Here is a 24,254-nt window from a genome sequence, read left to right as displayed (position 1 = left end):
AAGTTGTTAGAAGCAGTGAAAAGTGTTTATCGAGGATGTAAGGCATGTGTACGTGTAGGAAGAGAGGAAAGTGATTGCTTCTCAGTGAATGTAGGTTTGCGGCAGGGGTGTGTGATGTCTCCATGGTTGTTTAATTTGTTTATGGATGGGGTTGTTAGGGAGGTGAATGCAAGAGTTTTGGAAAGAGGGGCAAGTATGAAGTCTGTTGGGGATGAGAGAGCTTGGGAAGTGAGTCAGTTGTTGTTCGCTGATGATACAGCGCTGGTGGCTGATTCATGTAAGAAACTGCAGAAGCTGGTGACTGAGTTTGGTAAAGTGTGTGAAAGAAGAAAGTTAAGAGTAAATGTGAATAAGAGCAAGGTTATTAGGTACAGTAGGGTTGAGGGTCAAGTCAATTGGGAGGTAAGTTTGAATGGAGAAAAACTGGAGGAAGTAAAGTGTTTTAGATATCTGGGAGTGGATCTGGCAGCGGATGGAACCATGGAAGCGGAAGTGGATCATAGGGTGGGGGAGGGGGCGAAAATTCTGGGAGCCTTGAAGAATGTGTGGAAGTCGAGAACATTATCTCGGAAAGCAAAAATGGGTATGTTTGAAGGAATAGTGGTTCCAACAATGTTGTATGGTTGCGAGGCGTGGGCTATGGATAGAGTTGTGCGCAGGAGGATGGATGTGCTGGAAATGAGATGTTTGAGGACAATGTGTGGTGTGAGGTGGTTTGATCGAGTAAGTAACGTAAGGGTAAGAGAGATGTGTGGAAATAAAAAGAGCGTGGTTGAGAGAGCAGAAGAGGGTGTTTTGAAATGGTTTGGGCACATGGAGAGAATGAGTGAGGAAAGATTGACCAAGAGGATATATGTGTCGGAGGTGGAGGGAACGAGGAGAAGTGGGAGACCAAATTGGAGGTGGAAAGATGGAGTGAAAAAGATTTTGTGTGATCGGGGCCTGAACATGCAGGAGGGTGAAAGGAGGGCAAGGAATAGAGTGAATTGGATCGATGTGGTATACCGGGGTTGACGTGCTGTCAGTGGGTTGAATCAGGGCATGTGAAGCGTCTGGGGTAAACCATGGAAAGCTGTGTAGGTATGTATATTTGCGTGTGTGGACGTATGTATATACATGTGTATGGGGGTGGGTTGGGCCATTTCTTTCGTCTGTTTCCTTGCGCTACCTCGCAAACACGGGAGACAGCGACAAAGCAAGAAAAAAAAAATTCTTATCCATGTTGTTATCCCTGGGGATAGGGGAGAAAGAATACTTCCCACGTATTCCCTGCGTGTCGTAGAAGGCGACTAAAAGGGGAGGGAGCGGGGGGCTGGAAATCCTCCCCTCGTTTTTTTTTTTTAATTTTCCAAAAGAGGGAACAGAGAAGGAGGCCAGGTGAGGATATTCCGTCAGAGGCCCAGTCCTCTGTTCTTAACGCTACCTTGCTAACGCGGGAAATGGTGAATAGTTTGAAAGAAGAAAGAAAGAAAAACAATTCTTAACAACAGCTGAAACATACTAATCTTACTCGCTGATAAAAACCATCCTGAGGGTCCAATAGACAAATGCAGAATGAAAACCAATGTCTGTGATAGTTGCTAAAGACATTATGTGAAAGTCGCACCATATTCACAAGGAGGAGATGGTGTTTATCTGTTTCCTATGCACACTCCTTGACTGTTCTCTTTACTTCTTACCAAAGAGAATGACCTTCACAGGCACTTGGGTGAAATTTTAAGGAATAAATATAATGCAGGTAGTTAGCTAACAATGAGAAAATATTGAAAGAACTGAAGATAAATATTCAGGTCTAAACTGATGCAATGGTTATAAAAATATAAGAAAACTGTTGTATCACCTGGTGATTTCTACATATAATAGCCTTATATTGCAGGCAACTACTTGTGAGACCAAGTACAGTGCCAGGGTCAGACTGCAATGATTCTATATGGCTACCATCTCAAGACAAGTCAACGCAACCTACATAAAACAAACTAATATATATTTTGGATGAAAACAACTTGTACATAACTTTATAAAATTTATCAAGAGCAACTAAGGTAAGAAATAACAATAAGAATCATTCTAAAATAAAATCACAACATAAATCACGAAAAGCTTCACTAAATCCACAAACAAATACACTCCTAATTATAAATAAAGGCATCATAATAACAACCATCAAGAATGGTTGCTCATACATCTTAATCTTTTTTCTTGGAATCGTTGGGAGTTTTCCAGGCTTTAATTTTGACCTACATTATTTAAATATGGGACATCAATTCTTCAAATGTGGATTACTATAAAGCTATATGCACTTCATGAGGTAAAAATTCAAATATACTACATCACTCTCATGCTAATTTCATACTCGTGAAAAATACTGATTTTTAATACTTTGATAAGCCAAATAAGTTAATGTGTTACCCATTAACAGACCTCTAAGTCTGCTACGCTGGTTATGTCAAAAAATATATAAATAAGAAACCTGAAAGGCTTTCAACATTTAAATATGAAACACAGTCTTCATGATGTAAAGTGAAAAATACTATAATGCATACTTGTTAAAAATACTAACATTTCTATAACCCTTGGTAACTATCATCAAACTTTTAAGTCTACAATTCTGGTTATGGTAAAAAAGAGAAGATAAATCAATATAATGTCTGTCTATCTATCTATATCTCTGATGCCTGTTCCCTCAGGAAAATCCCATCAAGTAGGTGGCCACAGCAAAAGAGTCTCCACTTATCTGTCTTTACATGCCTTCCTCACATACATCACTCCAGACATTCTTCCACCATTTCTCTCCCTCCAGTATTCTTCCAATGTATTTCCCCATGTCACAGTCTTGCATTCTTTCCACATGCCCAAACCACCTCAAAGTATTATGTTCCACCCAATCTACTGCTCCACAATTAATCCCATTTGCATTCCCTGCCATACCACATCTCTCATACAACCTTTCACTTCTTTCTTCATTCCATCTAACCATAACATATGCTCCTGTCAAAAGCTTATTTCCACAGCCTGGATTCTTAACCTCCGTGACTCATTTAATGTCCAAGTTTTGGCTCTCTTCACTTCCATACTTACACCTAGACCCTTCAGTATTCTACCAAGGGAACCAATAACTTCTACCCTGTATTGCTCTCTCCCTTATCTCTCCTTCCATATCACTAAACTTACCTAAAACAGCTCCTAAATACTTAAATACTCTCACCTCTTCCAGTCTTTCTCCTCCTACATCCAAAACACAGTTTACTACACTTTCTTCTTTCAGTCTATATGCCTCTGCAAAATCTTTATATCTGCACTGGAAGAATAGATGAATGTATCAAGTGCCACATGCAAAGAATTAACTCACACTGTCCTAACATAGAATCTTTCCACACCAAAAATTTCATCATAAACAGAAAGATATGGACCCAAAGCACCATTAGAGGAGCTTATGAACACTACCAAAAATATGGCAGAGTTGGCAACAGAAGGACAGACTGGAAAACCTTTCCAACAGCTTTGTTTACTATATTCACCTAATTTTATTCCTGAGTATATCTATTATCTTTAACTCCTTTCCCATTTACTCAAGCTCGCTCAAGTGCATATAAGAACCTCCTCTGGGAAAAAAGCAACTCAGTACATTCTCAACTCATCCCCTATTTCAGTGTACATCAACAGGGTTCAGAGGTTAGAGTACACATACCAAGTGAAGAGTTGCTGCCTAGAAAAATGAAAAAAAATTAGTTCAGGTGATGAAGTGGCATGGCAAAGTGACTTCCATATACAAGAGCCAAGTAGGATCTCTACACTAGGCTGATCAGCCTCTTAAGATTTATATTTCACCTTTCAGCCTAATTTTGGCATCCAAAAACTATCTTGGTGATGTTACTGGCATCTGCCAATGACTGAAAGATGTCTAATGAAGAGATGGCATTTCTTTAAAGTTCCCTTTTTTTGATAAACTGTACCTGTATCTTCATATTACTAATAATAATGGTGACCCAGAATGCACCACAAAAATGTTTGGCAGATCCAGGTCCAGATGAGAATACTGATGGCTGGTTACTATTATGCCTTTATCGTATATAATATCAAAAAAATAAGTTAAATGTAAAAAACACACTTACCTTAGTTTCTGACATCCAAATGGGACCAGACTGTTGCTTGTCAACAATCTCTCGCACCTTACGGAACCAAGCCTCAGGCTGCGTGAGACTAATTGTGGCAGTGAAGATATGAGACCACAACTTTTCCAATTTAACACTCTGGTCAAATAGTTTCTTACTGCTCATCCTGCCTCTGGAAAAAGTTCATTATGATGAAGAAATAAAGGAGAGATTTTACAAGACATTAAAAGCAAAGGTCTAAAAGGAGATAAAATTTTCTTTGGTTAATTGGTCAAATCTTGGAAGGATAGGTTTTAAGGGATATTCCCTGTGGACCAAACTCAGCCTATACCTTTTTGTGCCAAAGTACCCTTTTGCGTCATATGTTTTCAACCATTCCCAAAATTATGACCTGCAATACTGGACTTACATCTAGATGCCTATTCTTATAGTGACAGGTAAACATAGGAAGCAGCTGTACAGAAACTTGCCTAAGGTTTCTCCTCGCCCAGGGGCCTTTTGGTTGCCAAGCGAATGCGCTAACCACTACACCACGATTCACCCTATATAAAAATACAGCATATCTCAAGTTGAAATTCTATTATGCATGATATTTTCTATAACAAAGCGCAAGATAAGACTCCAGAGTACAGCAGTGTGATAAAAAAAAATCTCCACAAACTGTGGTGCCCTAAGTAACAACCTTTCACAAAGCAAAGTACAGGATGTGGCACTGATGCATCTACTGATCTAAAAATTTACAAGACGACAAAAAACATGAAAGAGTACTCAATAATAAGAATTCCTACTGCTCTCCTTTTAAAGGATATCCAATTCAGCTTCTATTCAGATTAAGCCCTAAAGACAAAATGGGCTCACAAAGTTTTCTCCAGAAAAAGCCTCCATGCTCTAAAGAATGATGTTCATTCAATCACCATTTTTCTATCACACTGCATTGAAGGGTAACAATGAGACCAAAAGAAATAAGAAGCCGCAGAATAAGAAATGTACTGATGTGAATGGTAAGATTTTACTGAAGGAATACGACATGAGATTAAAGACAGAAAAGAAAATATGAAGATCTGCTGCATGTGAAATATGAAGAGGATGATATCAGTTAGATTATAGGATCAAAAAGTTAACATCTTCATGTTGTCACAAAATTCATATATAAAGTGCAAGCACAAAGCAATATAAAAATTCAGCTATAATCAAGAAGAATGACTTTAAACTTTCATAAGATTACTATTCTTTGCAGGTACCACTACGAACAAAATTAATACAACACTCACTTTGGAAAACCACTACGAAGTTCTTTCACAATTTGTTTTGATTCTGCCCGCAAAAAAATAACAATGGGGTAGAACTGGGCGTAGTTAAGTCGATCTACAGCATTTGGAGTGATATCTAAGACTGCATGTTTCCCTCGATCCATAATTTCCCTGATTGCACTCAGACGGATGATACCTGATGGTTTCTCCCCACTGCTGTCCAACTCTGAAAGGGTGTTGCAAATGAAGAATAATATCCACAAAAGTCTGACAAGAGATTATAGTTACAATTATGTCTGGAGTTACAACAATAAATAATCAATTACTATCTGCTGTACTGAATGCTGCAAGACAAACTACAGATAAAAAGGGAAAACATCTATAATTTACATGAGACAACAGAGAATCACAATGTCAAGGAAGAAATAGAAGCCATGTAACTGTCACCATTGTGAAAAAAAAATTGTGTTACGTAAGTACAGAATTCAGACCTAAATTTTAGTATGAAAACAATCTGCATTAATATTCTCAGGGCATATTTTATATCCACTAATAAATAGGAAATGTGGATTTCTAAGAACACAGCAAATCATGACAAAAATCCATCAAAAGAATTTTTTAATTTAGTTACTTCAATAAGAATCAAAGCATGTTATGTACCAAAACAAAACAAATGTTTACTTTAACAATATCAGTTTCATAAACTCTATTCATATAAGCATTCATGTCCTATATCCATTACTTAGTGTACTATGATTTTTTCATAACTTAACTTCAGGGGTGAAATTCTGCCAATAATGAACACTGGAACAATTCAATTTCATCACATATCAGGACTTTTTCTATCCATTTTCTCATACTTCTGTTTATCATGCTCTTACCCATGCAGAAAATACCTAGTATTCTGAGCTTCTTTATACAAGGTAAACTGGTTGAAAGTGATTACTAAATCAATGCTTATTTTCTTAGAGAATTTATCTTTAATTAATATTACATTACGTTATGCATTCATTCATTGGAACTGAAACCATTTCTATCTTTTTACATGTAAATTTGTGAAAAGCTGAACTAAAAATGCACTCAATACCGCAGAAAGTTTGAGTACCTGCACCAAACTGCTGCAAATTTCACCCCTGATTACAACTAAAAACTACAAGATCCACAATACTGTGCCAATGGGATAAAGCATTTCCAAAGCAACAATCCATTTTCCTACAACAATAAGTTCGTAAAATATGCACTGATTAAAAATAAACAAAATACTTAGAATTACACAGTGTTACTTCTATATTTCATAGTGTATCAAGTTACAAATATTCTAAGAATAAACAAATCAGCACATAAAACTCGAAGTCTTTGTATATCTAAATGAAAAAGAAATACTGTAGCATCAAATCAAAAACTGAAGCAAACTGAATGTCATAAGGGAAGTGACCATGCACAGGAATCATCATCTACATTATAGAAGTAAAAACAGCAACAGTGGATGGACACATGACAAGTACAGGTAGATATATAAGCAGAAAGTGCAACATGGACTGTAAACAGTAGCATTTGACAACTTCTCCACATGGATTAGCTGTATTACAAGAAAAGAAATATAATGAGCTTGTGACAGTAGTTATACTCAAAACTATACAAACAGGCAAACACCCTTTATGCTTTCGCTCACTTTCACAGGATGTCACTCTCCAAGTCAGGTTAATACAGGTATAGGCCCTAGTAAAAGACTGACTTGCCTTGGGCACATCACAATGAGTAACACCAAATCCTGTCAGGCCATGTATCAAGCCTGGAGGTGTGGTTTCCAAATGCAACAAATTATACCTTTGTCTTTGTGCTCATTCATCATAAATCAGACCAACAGAAGACACAACACCTACTCTATTACTTCACAAAAACAAAAAAGCAAAATTATTTTTTTGCCAATTGCACTGGTGATTCAAAGCTGATATCTCGAGAGAAGCCAAAGTCAGGATTACAGACTATATAAACAGATAATTCAGAGAAGATTGTTCCCTGCTTTTTTTCAGTATATAGGGAAAAAGTGTACAGGTGAGATACAAACATTGATGCTAAATACTAGGACACTGAAAAAAAATTAGAAAAAAAATGATTGCAGTGTCATCTTTACTGGAGTGCCTGCAAACTTCCAAAGCAACCATCTCCACACAAAACATTTTGGAATCCAGATCTGATTCAGCCTACAAAAGTTAACACAATACTGAGGATACAGCCTCATGCACATATTTAAGACAATGAAAGAAATCATACCTCTTGGACAACCTTAACACTTATGGCAAAATAATGTTTCTCAACAGGAAATTTTTCTACTGATGAGGATATTCCAAAACTAGCAATCTGTGTTATAACAAAGATTGCCTTGCATGACAGACCAAATACGTTATTACATCAATTACTCTCACATAGCTAGTATATCACGGAGTAAAAAAGATGAAGTCATACATTATAGAATCTAACTTCACATACATGTATGACTAATCCCTAGAGATGGGGTAGAAGGAAAATTACCTAAATATCTCCTACATATCATAGGACACTTTGGAGGTTACGTGGGGCAGAAAAGTCTCCCCTTACTTTCCAAATGAAGGAACAGAGAAAGGACCCAAGCAAGAATTTTTCTTATGAGGAATAAGGAATAGTTGTCTATTCCAAGTACTACCTCATTAAGGTGAGAAATGGTGAACAAGAATAAAAGAAAGAAAGAATATTGCTTTACATGCAAAACACACAAAAAGTGAACGAAAAATCTTTCACCCACTTAAAGACTAGCTTCCAAATCAAATATGTATCTCAGAAAAATATGAAAATATAACATGAAAAACAGTATGCTGTGCTGAAATACTCATGCCAGGGAACTCAATGAAATGTTTGATTTCTGGAGCATTATTCCCTTTAAGAAATGAGGCAGCCCTAAATCAGATGCTGTACAAGAGCAAAGTTATCACCAAGTCATCAAAAACTAGCAAAGAAATGCATCATCATTACATGAAAAACTAAACTTCATATCTACGATATGAAGTTTAATGAATTTTGTGGCAAGACTATTAAGGTAAAAGGCTCTATTAAGAAAGTGATTCATGAAACACACTTTCCCTGGTTATTAATTGTTATCAAGTGCTCACATTCTATCATTCACATTATATCATTTCAACACTGATTGAAATACTATAAAAACTTGATATATTTGAGTTGATAATTCACTTCATACAAATCTTATGCCTTTCCCTTAAATCTCTTTTCATAGAAACCTAAAAGCATTTCTCTCCTAAGAATGAATCATAAAAGAATATAATGAAGAAGTGATTTGTCATATCTAATATTTCAGACCACTCCAGTAAAAGTAATCATTAATACCAACATTTTCCCTTGTTACACAAAGATACAAGTGTTGTGAAAGAAGATATCATAATGCCTCTATCACCAAAAACTTACATGCTTTTATTTCAACAGTGATTGAAGATCCTTTAAATATGTAAATTTTTTTCTATATTTGATTGCCCATTTCCCACATCAGCGAGGTAGTGCCAGGAATAGACAAAGAAAAGCCACATTTGTTTACATCGATTCTCCAGATGTCATGTGTAATGCAATGAAACCACAGCTCCCTATCCAAAACCAGGCCCTGTAGACCTTTCCATGGTTTACCATGGCAGCTTCACATGCCCTAGTTCAGCTAACCTCGTATACCACATTGTTCCAATGCATCCTATCCCATGCACACCTTTCACACTCCTGCATGTTCAGGCCCCATTCACTCAAAATCCTTTTCACTCCAACCTTCCAATCTCCTTATTCCTACCAATTCTAACATATTTATATCCTCTTCGTCAAACTCTCCTCACTCATTCTCTCCATATGTCCAAACCATTTCAAAACACACTCTTTTTATTACCACAGCTCTCTCTAGCCACTTTTATCACTTACTTGATCAACCACCTCACACTACGTACTGTCTTTATACATTTCATTTTCAACATCTCCACGTGGACTCCTTTGCACATCCTCATCTACAGCCCAGGCCTCACATCCATATAATATTGTTGGTACTACTATAACTTCAAATATACCCATTTTTGCCCTCCCTGACAGACAGCAACCTCACTATCCACAAATTCTTTGATTCTCCCAGAACTTTTGCCCCCTCATCCACACTATGACTCACTTCTGCTTTCATGTTCACTCCCAGATACCTAAAACTCTTTATTTCCTCCAAATTTTCTCCATTCCATTTCACACCCCAAGTAACCTGTCCCACTACCTTGATAAACCTAATAACTTTTATTCACAATTTCTCTCAACTTCATCCTTTCACACACCCTTCCTAACTCTGTCACCAACTTCTGCAGTTTCACACAAGAATCTTGCAACCAGTGCTGTATCAACAGCAAACAACAAATCATTCACTTCCTAGGCCTTCTCATTCCTACAGACTGCATCCTCCCCCTCTCTCCAAGACTCCAGCATTTGTCTACCTCACCACCCCATCCATAAACAAATCAAACCACCATGATGACATCACACACCCCTGCCACAGACCTACCTTCACTTGGAACCATTCACTCTCCTCTCTTCCTACTCGCACACATGCCTTACAATCTAGATAAAAACTTCCCACTGCTTCCAGCAGTTTTCCTCCCACACCATATATTCTTAAGACCTACAAAACATCTATATTAACCTATAATATGCTTTCTTCAGATCTATGAAAACCACATACAAATTAATCCATTTCTCTAGGTAATCCTATTATATTAGAATTATATCCCAATTGTTAACCTCTGTTTCTTCAGTTTCTAAAAAGCTAAAATTCTGATGCATCTGTAACAAAACAGAATTAGTAATCTGCATGTGTTATGGCTGTGAGGTTTCTGAGTATGTCCAAGAGAATGATGTGACATAAAACTTGTGCATGTCACAATCCTTTAGTGTGCATTATCTTCATCGTTCACTAAACTAACCTAATCAACTTTTCTTCAGTGGGATAAACCATCAAAAATTATTCAAGCTAGAGCATGAACAGAAGCTTTAATAAATACTACAATTAAAGTGCAAGTGATTCTCAGTCTCAACACAATTTTTTCCCATTCTATCCCTTTTTACTTACTAATGAGCTAAACCATATGTCCTGTGATTAAGGAACACCTTTTACCTCTCAGCATTGTGTATCTGCAGGAAGGCATATAATACTTTTTCAACTAAATGTATCTAACAGAGAAGTTGGAAAATGTGAAAGTTTTAAAGTAACGTAGGATGAACTATCACAATCAGGCAAATCAAACGCAGAGATCACTCAGGAGGGGCTGATGAGGTATAACCTATTATGTCAGGCTACTTGCTATATTGGAGCATAACCCTGACTCTTGAATGACTAATTTTGTTTACTATAGCTTCTTAATGAACAAGTTTAGCTTACTTGGCTTTTTTGTGGCAGAATTTAGAAGCTAGTTACTATGGTAAGATCCATAGTAAGATCCAATCACTTAATTCCAGCAGTATGGTTTCCACACAATACAGATCCATGACTGGGATAAGCATATCACCCATTGCATGTGCTTCTGCAGCTATATGGCAAGTACAGAAATACAAAATACAACTATTAATGTAATCATTTTATAAAGGGGTAATGTGTAGGGTCATACTAATACATGCATAAATGGTGCAGCTGACAGTTTAACCCACACACAAGTTATGACTGAATTCCACAAAGTTATCTTGCAATCAAATTGTTTCAATGTGGCCATTTAGCTGTGAACCATAGGATGAGTACTTGAATGTGCCCAAAACTATGTTTCCTCCTTTTTTCTATTTGTACTGAAGGGCCTGTATCACATTAATAAGTGATTCATAAATATACCCTTTCAGAAAAGGAGTCTGATAGTCCAAGGCCTATCAGCATGGCTGAGTACAACATTCTGTACACTATCATGCCTCAGCATTCCAGAACCTAGAACTAAAAATTTAAGGCTCAGCTCGTGTTCTCCGGCGAAACAAAACTGTCATTTAAAACTACATGACTGCATATATTATCAGTGAAGTATTAACCCCAGGACTGCATATGCTATCACTGAAGTATTAACTTCAGTTCTTCAGATACTACCTGTGAACTCTTACCTCCAGGACTACATATGCTATCAGTGAAGTATTAATTTATTAATAACAAGCAACAAAAAAATTTTAACCACAATTACCAATTGTTATTGCAATCAACCTCAAGTAAACTCTATTATAATAAGTATCATAACACTGGTTTCCACCCAACTGATGCCATAAGTAAAAACTCCAGTTCTACTTTGTCAGTGTCAGTGTTGCCTCATAAGAAAAGGCAATAAAACTATTATTAGAAAAACTGACTGGAAAGGAAGGTTTCTCTAAACTTTACCATCCAAAGATATCTTTAAGGAAAAAGAAGGGAATGTTAGAAGCATAATCCTAATCATGCTAACTATAAATAAAATTTCAAGCTACTTCCATGGGTCATTATTTATACTGTCCATCAAAAAGTGCTACTTGCTCATACGATGGTACTCAAATATTTATGATATGATCCATGATCATACATTGCTTAAATTATACACTGAACAACAGGAGATATGTAAAGTTTTTACAAGCAATGACAAACTACTATAAAAGCTTTAAAGTATGAAAAATGCATCTAGACTACATTATGATCTTCCCTTCTCCTTAATGTGACTTTACTATGCCAGCTCAACAGGCCAAAGGAACAATGGGGTTTATGATTGACTCTTAAGAGATAAAATGAATTACATTTTCCATAGTGAGATTCATTTATGCTCTCCATAACATTCATGTATTATTCAAAACTGCACTAAACCTTAAAATTTTCTAAGTCTCATAAATGCAAATTCAGAGATCAGTCAATAATAATCTGGGTCAATCACACCATGCTTGTCAAAAATGCTGGGAGGAGGTGCACTCTGTAACCAATTATTATCTTACCCCGCAGCGAGGGGTATGGATACCCCCCGTAACACGGAATTGGCATAGTGAGCCGCATGTATATTCCTGAAAGTACCAAAGCGAGGAAGCTTCTTCATTAAGCTGGTCACAACTCTCTATCTGGGCCTTAAGCTAAAGGGCTGGTCTTCTGTGGGATACTAGTATATTAGGCTGAAACTACATTTCATATTAAGTATTATAGCAGGTATCAATAAAAGAAAAACATACCTTCGGAGATGAAAGAAATCTTTTCTTTCAGTGGCACAGAATAACCTTTACAGCAGCCATGGTGTGTACTGCTTTTCTGACAAGGATTTACCCTAAAACTGCCAACAACACCAACATATAACCCATATAGTATCAATAAAACAGAAAAAAATTTTTCTTTCATGTGACTTCTAGAAACAGGCGTATCAAAATCCATTTCTCAGCTAGTTTATTTATATGCTTCTACACTTTACCTTTTTTTTTTCATCTCTCATACCAAGTGTACTCTCAGAACTGAGAAAAGAATACCAGTGAAAGACTGACTGCTCCAGTCTTCATAAGAGAAGGCATTTGTCCTCTATATCATCGAGTACTTTGGGCTTGTGACAGAAAGCAGTATGATGGTAACTGAGAAGAACTGCCTCCTGCAGCTTAAGATATGGCCATAAGATCATATCTTGTTATGAGTGCCAAAAAAAAAAATTCATTATGAAAGGAAGATGTTCTCAAAAAAATTCTTTAGAAATTATAAAACAATCTAAGTTTCAAGGAGAGAATTTTCTGTATCTTAATTATTATGAGCTACAAAGACCTTAGCCTTAAGAAACTGTTTAGTGTGGCATCCAGACAACCATTAGAAATGGGTAAAAAAACACCCAAAAAGAGAAGAGGATAGTACCTACCTATGAGTACCTATGATGAAATTTTGCTTGAGCCATAGCTTGTGCATGGCATTCACTCCCTACCTTGCTTAACAAAGAGAGAAAATGAAGTACCACCTTAACTTAGTAACCGTTACTTAATCCAGGCTTGAAAAAAAGGGGGGCCTCCACAAAAATCTTCATTACAATAATCAATAGCAACCACCATCCCTTGTCCCATTCCTCACCCACCCCCCCTTGCTTCATTTATTCTTATACCTTTTGCCACTCTACACCCAATGTCTCTTGGAATCTCTGCACAAAGCCTCTTTAAAATGGTCACTCACTTTCACCACCCTTTTCCCACCCATATCATTTCCTCTTTTCAAAAATCTCTACAAAACTTCACCTAGTTTCCAACACCTTACGATCATATATCTGTTACTGCAACATTAATGTCATTAGAGGGCCCAAATAAGATTTTATGATAATCATCCTTATATCTCTGTATATTACTACTTTCAATCAAAATTTCATCTTATTTCTTCCCTGTCACTATTTGTTTGTTTATGGCTGCCAGACTGCATGGCTGCCTGATGTACATTCTGATAAGCTTCCTTCCACTAATGGTATTTGTAAGGTAACTGACTGCTGTGAAATATCCAAGGCTGAAATATTACTGATGGTAACAATCACTATATGGCTCAAAGCCACTCCAGGATATATGAAATGTGGTGGGAAACATCATTATATATCTCTTATATGTGCAAGACTGAAAGCATTATATGAAATACAATGGGACCTCTGTAGATGTTGTTTGCTCTGATGATAAACCAATTCAGTCATCAGCAGCAAAAATCATGAAACTGCTTATGATGTTATTATGAGTACCCTATTTCAGTATATGATGAGGGATGAACAAATGTAAATACAAATAACCATTATCATAAAAATCAGGATGAAGTAAATATAACTAAGATGAAGGTAAATGATACCATGCTGCACCATCAATTCCTGTTCTGTTTGCTTATAATTTTTGTTTTCTGTGATGCAAAGTCAAAATTAGAAAAAAGCTCTGTTTCTTGTAAACAAAATGGATATCTTTTTCAGCCACAATTTTTATAACATTCTAAAAAGTACTCTCCCTGATGAACTGTGGCAATAGATAAACACTTAATGATTCAACTATAAGTCATCTTGGCATGTTCTGAACTGAGGGTTGATCTGATGAAGTGAAAGAGAATTAGAAACCTAGTAGGGGCAGAGTAACTCCACTTTAGTTTATCTAACTGGTCACATCCAGTGACAAGAGGCTAGATATGTTAGATGATAATTTTGCTACGGCAGCCCATTTCTAATAGGTGTCCAAATGACAGTCTGAACAAGCACAAAAGACTAAGGTCTATGTAGCTTACTTGCATCTGCAGAAAATCTTACTTATTAACAAGTTTGTCTCATGAAGCAACAGGTAAAGAACAAAATAAGTGGAAGAAAATGTATCCCAGTTTAGTTCTGCTTAAAGTAACTTTTTCTGTGTTTTGCTTTATTCATGGAAGCTTAAAGAACTTGCATAATGTAAAAAGTGGTTTTAAAGGCTATGTATTTTCTTTTCACAGAATCTAAACATTAAAACATAAATACCCTGCTTTAGTTAGCAGCACAAGCCTTGGTTACTGCAAAGGTCAATCAGTGGAACAAGCAGAGAGAAAAGGTATTTACTAGGTCTGTGCTTTCTACTACAGTATAAACTTACTTATTCTTTGTGCAAATGGTGCATAGTGCAAGAATAGCCCAAAAAGTGCAAGTGTGCAGCATAAGTGCAAAGTGACTATGTACACAATATTAACATTTTATCCAAAAGATAAATTCTTCAACATTCATGTAAATGCCTGCCTAAATGTTATGGCAACAAAACACCAAGTACCACATCCCAAGGCTTACACATGAAAGAAAATAACTACTTAACCTTTATAAACTGCAAAAGAAATCCTCAAAACTCAATCATTGAAAAAAATGAAAAAATTTTACTCTTAGAGGTACTGTATAATCAGTAAACTAAATATATACCATGGTCTGAAATGCAGTAACCAAACTGTGTATTGTAAATACTGAAGTATGAACTGCATGATACATTACAAGAATAACATGTAAAAACCCTAAAACATGACTTCTTGTTGCTGCGTGAGGCCTACAACTGTACCTATTTCTAAGAAAAAAAAATTTACTGAAAAAAAGACTAATAGCAGAGACGACACTTTCACCCTCATTCTCCAAATGTAAACTTACGTGGTGAAGAAAACTTGTCAGGGTTTTCCTTAAGAAGTTTTTCTCTTGCTATATCAGCCAGAGGACCAAACAAGACAATTGGCCTCACAAAGCCTGGATGTCGAAGGGTAACTCTCTCATATGCTGGAAACTTGGATACAGAGTCTGCAAACACAACATCCTCCCAATGATCCTGTGCAATGGAAATAAAAATCTACTGTAAGACAAAGTGCTACTTTACAAAATGTTTATTTATTTATTTATTTTGCTTTGTCGCTGTCTCCCACGTTTGCGAGGTAGCGCAAGGAAACAGACGAAAGAAATGGCCCAACCCACCCACATACTCATGCATATACATACACGTCCACACACGCAAATATACATACCCATACATCTCAATGTACACATATATACACACACACAGATATATACATATATACACATGCACACAATTCACACTGTCTGCCTTTATTCATTCCCATCGCCACCTCGCCACACATGGAATAACATCCCCCTCCCCCCTCATGTGTGTGAGGTAGCGCTAGGAAAAGACAACAAAGGCCCCATTCGTTCACACTCAGTCTCTAGCTGTCATGCAATAATGCCCTAAACCACAGCTCCCTTTCCACATCCAGGCAACACACAACTTTCCATGGTTTACCCCAGACGCTTCACATGCCCTGATTCAATCCATTGACAGCACGTCGACCCAGGTATAACACATCGATCCAATTGACTCTATTCCTTGCCTGCCTTACACTCTCCTGCATGTTCAGGCCCCGATCACTCAAAATCTTTTTCACTCCATCTTTCCACCTCCAATTTGGTCTCCCACTTCTTCTCGTTCCCTCCACCTCCGACACATATATCCTCTTGGTCAATCTTTCCTCACTCGTTCTCTCCATGTGCACAAACCATTTCAAAACACCCTCTTCTGCTCTCTCAACCACGCTCTTCTTATTTCCACACATCTCTCTTACCCTTACATTACTTACTCGATCAAACCACCTCACACCACATATTATCCTCAAACATCTCATTTCCAGCACATCCACCCTCCTGCGCACTACTCTATCCATAGCCCATGCCTCGCAACCATACAATATTGTTGGAACCACTATTCCTTCAAACATACCCATTTTTGCTTTCCGAGATAATGTTCTCGACTTCCACACATTCTTCAAGTCTCCCAGGATTTTCACCCCCTCCCCCACCCTATGATTCACTTCCGCTTCCATGATTCCATCCGCTGCCAGATCCACTCCCAGATATCTAAAACACTTTACTTCCTCCAGTTTTTCTCCATTCAAACTTACCTCCCAATTGACTTGACCCTCAACCCTACTGTACCTAATAACCTTGCTCTTATTCACATTTACTCTTAACTTTCTTCTTTCACACACTTTACCAAACTCAGTCACCAGCTTCTGCAGTTTCTCACATGAATCAGCCACCAGCGCTGTATCATCAGCGAACAACAACTGACTCACTTCCCAAGCTCTTTCATCCCCAACAGACTGCATACTTGCCCCTCTTTCCAAGACTCTTGCATTCACCTCCCTAACAACCCCATCCATAAACAAATTAAACAACCATGGAGACATCACACACCCCTGCCGCAAACCTACATTCACTGAGAACCAATCACTTTCCTCTCTTCCTACACATACACATGCCTTACATCCTCGATAAAAACTTTTCACTGCTTCTAACAACTTGCCTCCCACACCATATATTCTTAGTACCTTCCACAGAGCATCTCTATCAACTCTATCATGTGCCTTCTCCAGATCCATAAATGCTACATACAAATCCATTTGCTTTTCTAAGTATTTCTCACATACATTCTTCAAAGCAAACACCTGATCCACACATCCTCTACCACTTCTGAAACCACACTGCTCTTCCACAATCTGATGCTCTGTACATGCCTTCACCCTCTCAATCAATACCTTCCCATATAATTTATCAGGAATACTCAACAAACTTATATCTCTGTAATTTGAGCACTCACTCTTATCCCCTTTGCCTTTATGCAATGGCACTATGCATGCATTCTGCCAATCCTCAGGCACCTCACCATGAATCATACATACATTAAATAACCTTACCAACCAGTCAACAATACAGTCACCCACTTTTTTAATAGATTCCACTGCAATACCATCCAAACCTGCTGCCTTGCCGGCTTTCATCTTTCGCAAAGCTTTTACTACCTCTTCTCTGTTCACCAAATCATTTTCCCTAACCTTCTCACTTTGCACACCACCTCGACCAAAACACCCTATATCTGCCACTCTATCACCAAACACATTCAACAAACCTTCAAAATACTCACTCCATCTTCTCACATCACCACTACTTGTTATCACCTCCCCATTAGTGCCCTTCACTGAAGTTCCCATTTGCTCCCTTGTCTTATGCACTTTATTTACCTCCTTCCAGAACATCTTTTTATTCTCCCTAAAATTCAATGATACTCTCTCACCCCAACTCTCATTTGCCCTCTTTTTCACCTCTTGCACCTTTCTCTTGACCTCCTGTCTCTTTCTTTTATACATCTCCCACTCATTTGCATTTTTTCCTTGCAAAAATTGTCCAAATGCCTCTCTCTTCTCTTTCACTAATAATCTTACTTCTTCATCCCACCACCCACTACCCTTTCTAATCAACCCACCTCCCACACTTCTCATTATTTTGAGTTTTATAGAGCTTCTGCTGATAATATTCAGTCTAGAACTATCATATTCCAATCAGCTAAATGTAACACCAATTAGGGCATTTCTAACTCTTCCAGGGATGTCAACCTTCCAGGCAAGTAAAGTTAGTTTGGCATGAGTTTCTGATATAACAAGTTTATAGAACACATAGTCAACTAGAAATGCCTCCTCCATGGAATATACGAGAGAAATTAAATAAAAATATATGAGAGTCATACATGGAAGCCAGAAAGACTATTCAATATACTAACATGAAAAATAAGAAATAAGCACGGACCATTAGAGAAACGTTTTAAAGAAAGCCTAAGATATGGTTGGTCAGTAATATATGACAGCAAGACAGAAATTCATCTGATGAGAAGCAGCAGAGAAACTACTGTATTCAATGTGTGAGTTCTGATTATCATGTGTTTGTAGGCTTTTCCTAACTCATTCATTTTCTGTCGCTTCTCCACCATCACCAATATATGACCGATACATACAGAACTTTTCCCACTGCTAACATATCAACATCCACTGAATCATTACCACCAGAATCAGTGCCCTAAAGACTATCACTAATTAGTCATCAACTGATGAGGGGCATACATTGGGGATACACCTACCCATAGGTGAGACACTTTTCCCAGTGATAACTTGAGTTGCCTGACATAAGGCATCTCTAGATACTGATAAAAAGCATATTGCAATTTAAATAGTAGCAGGAAAGGGCAAATACAAATAAAGTCCCCACAAGGTAAAATACAGTGTTATACGTGTAGCAATAACTCCAGGAATTCTACTCTGTCCTGATTACAGTTGCCAGTGATATAAGACACCTCTTCATACTGATAAAGCATATCTTTGAATTCAAATACAGTTAAGAAAAGGATATCTGCACAAGTATAGTAAAGGTCTCCAAGCCATAAAATATACTAGCAAGGCTACAGTGCTTTAAGAGTTAAACCTATAACATTTCCAAACGAAGTTTTACTGTGACTGCATGTATTTGCACTTACCTTGCCTAAGGACTTTGATCTCCGTGAATTTCTCCGTCTCTTGAAGAAACCACTCCGTGACTCTGACTGTGTCTGTTCTTTTTTTGCAGCATTAAACTGTGCTGTGGCCAATTCCTCAGCTCGGGCTTTGTTGGGAATTATACCATTCTGGGTCTCCTGGTTGTTACGGCCAATTCTATGAACCTGTGGCCAGAATTTTAAGGTAAATTAGTATGGCATAACCAGCTATGTTCCAGCTTCACTACACATTTCATGGATGGAGGAAAATACTTTTCTGAAATTAATTCTGCAGTCGATTTTGAAATACAAATTGAAGTCTTAGCTTTACAGTAAATTCAACTAATACTTCAACACATATAATTATTCTGTAAACATTTATAATTCATCAAATAGGACTACACTAAAGGAAGTGCATCAAATGCACACAGCCTCTTAGTTCAATCACACATATTCTGAACATGTGTCTGGATATACTTCAAACAGGACTTGGTAAGTATTTATTTATCATATCTAGCTTATTCATCAACTGAAATTTGTCTCTGTTCACATTCCCACACTAAACAACAAAACATTTCCTATACATATGATCATTAGTCATTCCCCTGGCACCCTTAGCTGCAAAATCATAGTCTCTATAACTGCACTATACAACTGGGTAATTAACTAACAAACACAAAGCTTTTAAGTCCACATTTGTTTATCTTAGATGCTACCCCATTTCAGTAAATTTTTAATATGTAATTAGCTCATACAGTCTGATATTAGCCACAAAACTACCTATGTAATACTGGCCAAGCAAATACTGGTAAGATGAGTAAAATGCTTTAGTACTTACCTGCCATGCCCCTACAACACCATTATGTAATGTGTCAACCACTCTGAAGATGTCTCCTGAACGGAAGCTTAATTCAGATTTTCCATTAGGCTCATAGTGGAAGTGTGTCCTGCAGAGAAAAACATTTTCACTCACTCAAGCAAAATGCAAAACTCAAGTAAAGTATGTATTTACAATCACAAACATTACAATGCTGCACAATACTTCAAAATAATAAAGAAATGCCATTAAACAATAAACTAATTTTATTAAGTAAAATTCATTAACATCTAAATGCAGAAAACATGACTAATAGTTCATTTCAAACTATCCTCATTCCACATAACTAATCATTCATATGGGACAGAACATCACTGGTGACACCAATCAACTAACTACACAAGTACTAATGCTTTGACAATGAGCACCAGCAATGTTACTAAGGCCTCTAAACAATTTGTATTACAATATATAGTAGCAAAATAAATGCAAAGCAGTACAGGTCCTAAATGAAAGACCACAGCAATGGAAAAAGTTGAGGTATGATAGAATATCACATATCATCTACAAATGCATAAAGATTTATTTCATTACATGTAAATCAAACATCAGCTATATTTTCAGACTTACTTAATATAAAATAAGTCTCCCTTCTGACTATTCAGAATGCATTCATAGTCATGTCTACGTGTCTGTACAATAAGGTCGATCTGATTCTGAAGACTCATGAGGTAAAGAACTGCTTCCTCTCTCGTCACGCCTGCCATGTCCATGTCGTTAACCTTGCAAAAAACACTTGATTATAGAGTGATAGCTAAAGAAACAAACAAGCACATTACATTAAATTATTCTGATAACACCATTACAATTTCCATAACCAGTTAACCATTTCAAAGCATACTGTCATTACAAAAGAATAGCCTTCAATGAGGTACCAATTTTTTTCACTTCAGACCACATACTCAAACACAACTGCAAACATACCCCACAGTGACAGCATATAGCATCCTGGACTCAGCCCACTTCACATAAGTCCTATCATTTCCATATCTATGTCTCTGTTGATATGAATCTGGATGTAACCTTACTTGCTAATCAGCTTATAAAAGTAGAAATAATTCTCAACCCCTCAGTGGTTAATGACAGCATGTGTAGCCAGGACAAGCCCAAAAAGTCTTCCACCAAGGGGGATTTACTGTCTCACTGAACTGGTAACAATTCCAAGTGAGGAATTTTTACACTGCAACACCTCTTCATGACACTAGAGATGAAACTGTTACAATCTATTCAGCCAGTAAACTGTCACATGATCTGCTTCAGAGGGGACTGCACCTGAAAGACTTTTCTCCTTTCATGGAAAGCATACAGGAAAATGATGCAGTACCTGCTCAATTTTTTCTTCCTCTAACATCTCTAGCTTACACAGTGTCAACTTACCACTAATGACATCTATATCCCTGCAACCTAGCACCAGTTCTATCTATGTCCCTGTATGTCAATTGCCTCAATTGTAGAGGGCAGCTCTGGATGGCATGTTGCAAGAAAGAGATACTTAACCATCCACATCCCACATGGATCATCCCATTTATTCTCATTCCTAAGGACTCAATTTGGCAGTATTAGACTATAATGAGCTCAACCAAGCTACTATGCCTCTAAAAGAATCACATCCTTGAGAGGTAAAATGTCTCCATGTTTGTTCTTAATGATAATGGTGTAAGTTCAACACATTTATGGACATGTAAACTGCATGCATTAAGAGATGTATATCCCACTTTGTCATCCAGCCTCTCTATAGGCTTATTGAGAAACTCAATGAAAATGTGTTGAACACTGTATATCTTATAAAAGATTTCAACCACAAGTGTTGGGACAATTGCATTTCAGATGTTCAAAGCACTATAAACTCCTCCATAAACATGTTCATTGGAGACACCATTCTCTGCTCTGCATGATCAATGAAAAACAGCAAACTATACATCCCTGATGAAAAGTTAGTAGTGATCATATCTACAGAAGTTTGGAAAGAAATTGAGTTGAAGGAATTAAGGAAGAGAAGTTATGGAGGAGTTTGGAGAGAGGAGCAAGATGAGGAAAAGGAAAGAAAAAGAAATTGCAAAATAAAATGTGATGCTCTCATACATCTCTTGGCTTATACAAACAGAAGGTTCATCATCAGCCATCATGCCATACATGTCTTTAAAAATAGTCCAACTACAGTGTTGGACTAACTACTTCATTTCTGAACTGTTCACAATTACTTAAACCACAAGATCTACTTATGATCCTCAATTGTTTCATACACATCAAATAAGCTTAATATGGAATGAAACGCATGAAAAGTGTTGAATAACGTACCTTGAGTATCTTATCGCCTCGTATAAGCCCTTGCACCTGAGCTTGGGATCCTGGCTGCACTGCTGTCACGAAAATTCCCACCTCGTTGCCTCCTGTGAGTCGAATACCCACACTCCCCTCCTTCTTGAAGCTCACAAAACGTGGGTCTGGTCTACAGACAAGGTAAAAATGAGTCAGTTTCAAACAAATAATATATCACATCATCTTCTTCTCTGAAAGCAATTAGAGAAATATATGCACATATATTTACCACATTTCCATAAATTCTTCATATGTGTAAATTCAAATACTTTTTATGATCATTCCAAGTCATCATTCAATTATACAGTAGAATAAGTTACATATCATCAAAAGGATTACTGTACTTTAATTAATCTTATTTCAACTTAAGTCATCTCAAAAGAAATTCATCATGATTACTTTAGTGAGTAAAATCTAGTATCAGATATTTATCTTAATCAGTTTACAAATTCATTTACTTATATAATCTTGTATAAGTCTGCTAAAATGGTTAGAGAAGAAGATAAGAAAGCAAGAGAAACAGCACCAATTATGGTCTGTGATATGGCAGTGTAAGAGGCATGGCCAACCTTCTACCCTTCAACAGTAAAAGCAGCACTCAGCAAGGTAAACGACAGAACATTTTAAACTCAAACAGCAAGTCATAACAAGACTGTATTTTAATAACATACGTTTTCTCATGTACATATATGCTTTCTCTTTAAATGTTCTGCTATGATTATGCTCTACTGTATGAATTCCAGCATCAAATGGCTTTTGCTCAGCAAATGTAATGTGGTCAATGGTAAATATATTAAGTCTCCTTATCAGCATTATTCTTTACACAACCACCAAAGTACGAGGTGGTAATCACAAGAGTAAGTGGGAGGTAGCTGATGTGAAGGCTCTTGAAACCAAGTGACTCCTTGTGCAGAAATCCTTCCTACAAACACTCCACACCTATGCCAAAATACCAGCTAAACCAAGTCCCTCTTCTATTAAGCTAGTATTTCATCAATAATCTACTATATAATACAAAACAGAAAGCACAGTTTTAACACTAAACCTGATAATACTACAAATTATGTTCATTATTCATTTAAAATATGGCCTTATGTTGTCAATAAACATAATGATAAACTGAAAATCTTATATTTTTACGTTAGGCAAGAAGCCAGGTACCCATTTTAATGGCCAATCCCTAAAGGTGGATGAACAGCTGGGTGGACTGTGGACCAACTGTAATGACCTGGATTCCTTACCAGGAATATGTCATGGATATGAAAGCTAAGTCCTACACAAAAGAAGTCCACAAATACCTTCCAGTATTCATTATCATGAAACTGAATTTGAACAGATCTAAACCAAAACAAATACATCAGTTTTAGATTTACATCAAAATGCCTAGCATTCTGGCATTAACATGATGTAAAACAACCAAAATAAGAAGAAACCAACTGTAATCATTTCAAATGATAAGCAATGAACAATTGACCTGTTGGCCTAATAACTAATAAAAGCACCATCGTGGTATGAGTTACGGGTATGCCACTTCAACCTTAATGGTCATTGTTTCAGTAGCACTCATATTTCATCTGCATGGCTAGCATGCTACATATTCTCAGGCTTCAGACATTTCTAATATCATAATTCTATGCAAATGTTTTCCCTAACTTCCACCCATTATTCTTTTCAAAGTTGCCTATTTTTCCTTTGCCCACTAATGTACCTGAAGAACCAACCTAAATTTGCATCGCACATTCTGTTAATGTGCATCTCATGCTCTGTTAATTTAAGCAGCAGTGCCTACTTCAAAATGAAAACCAGCTATAATTATACTATCCAACAAATGTTTTGAGCACTTCAGTTTTGCCTTTCAAACTTTAGGGCTTGGAGATGGTCAGCAAT

At 37.0% G+C, this 24,254-nt stretch overlaps 1 protein-coding gene across 21 annotated transcripts in view; it reads right to left on the bottom strand.

Moving 5' to 3' along the window:
* The window catches only part of pyd (zonula occludens-like protein polychaetoid), a 430,922-nt gene that overhangs the window by 43,617 nt on the left and 363,051 nt on the right, over positions 1-24,254 (bottom strand). For 16 of the 21 annotated variants that reach the window (XM_071658228.1, XM_071658232.1, XM_071658225.1 and 13 more), the window contains 9 exons: positions 22,347-22,497; positions 20,619-20,770; positions 20,010-20,118; positions 19,175-19,357; positions 15,478-15,649; positions 12,344-12,409; positions 5,384-5,588; positions 4,583-4,654; positions 4,113-4,284 (listed from right to left, as the gene is read on the bottom strand). In XM_071658228.1, coding sequence (XP_071514329.1) covers positions 4,113-4,284; positions 4,583-4,654; positions 5,384-5,588; positions 12,344-12,409; positions 15,478-15,649; positions 19,175-19,357; positions 20,010-20,118; positions 20,619-20,770; positions 22,347-22,497 — 1,282 coding nt within the window. The remainder of the gene's footprint in view (positions 1-4,112; positions 4,285-4,582; positions 4,655-5,383; positions 5,589-12,343; positions 12,410-15,477; positions 15,650-19,174; positions 19,358-20,009; positions 20,119-20,618; positions 20,771-22,346; positions 22,498-24,254) is intronic. The other 5 variants (XM_071658231.1, XM_071658244.1, XM_071658238.1 and 2 more) reach the window with 2 other exon arrangements.

This window comes from Panulirus ornatus, chromosome 66 (genome assembly GCF_036320965.1).
Source record: "Panulirus ornatus isolate Po-2019 chromosome 66, ASM3632096v1, whole genome shotgun sequence".
NCBI classification, from domain to species: domain Eukaryota; kingdom Metazoa; phylum Arthropoda; class Malacostraca; order Decapoda; family Palinuridae; genus Panulirus; species Panulirus ornatus.
Note: the sequence above shows the minus strand (reverse complement) of the source record. Positions and strands in the feature narration are given on the sequence as shown.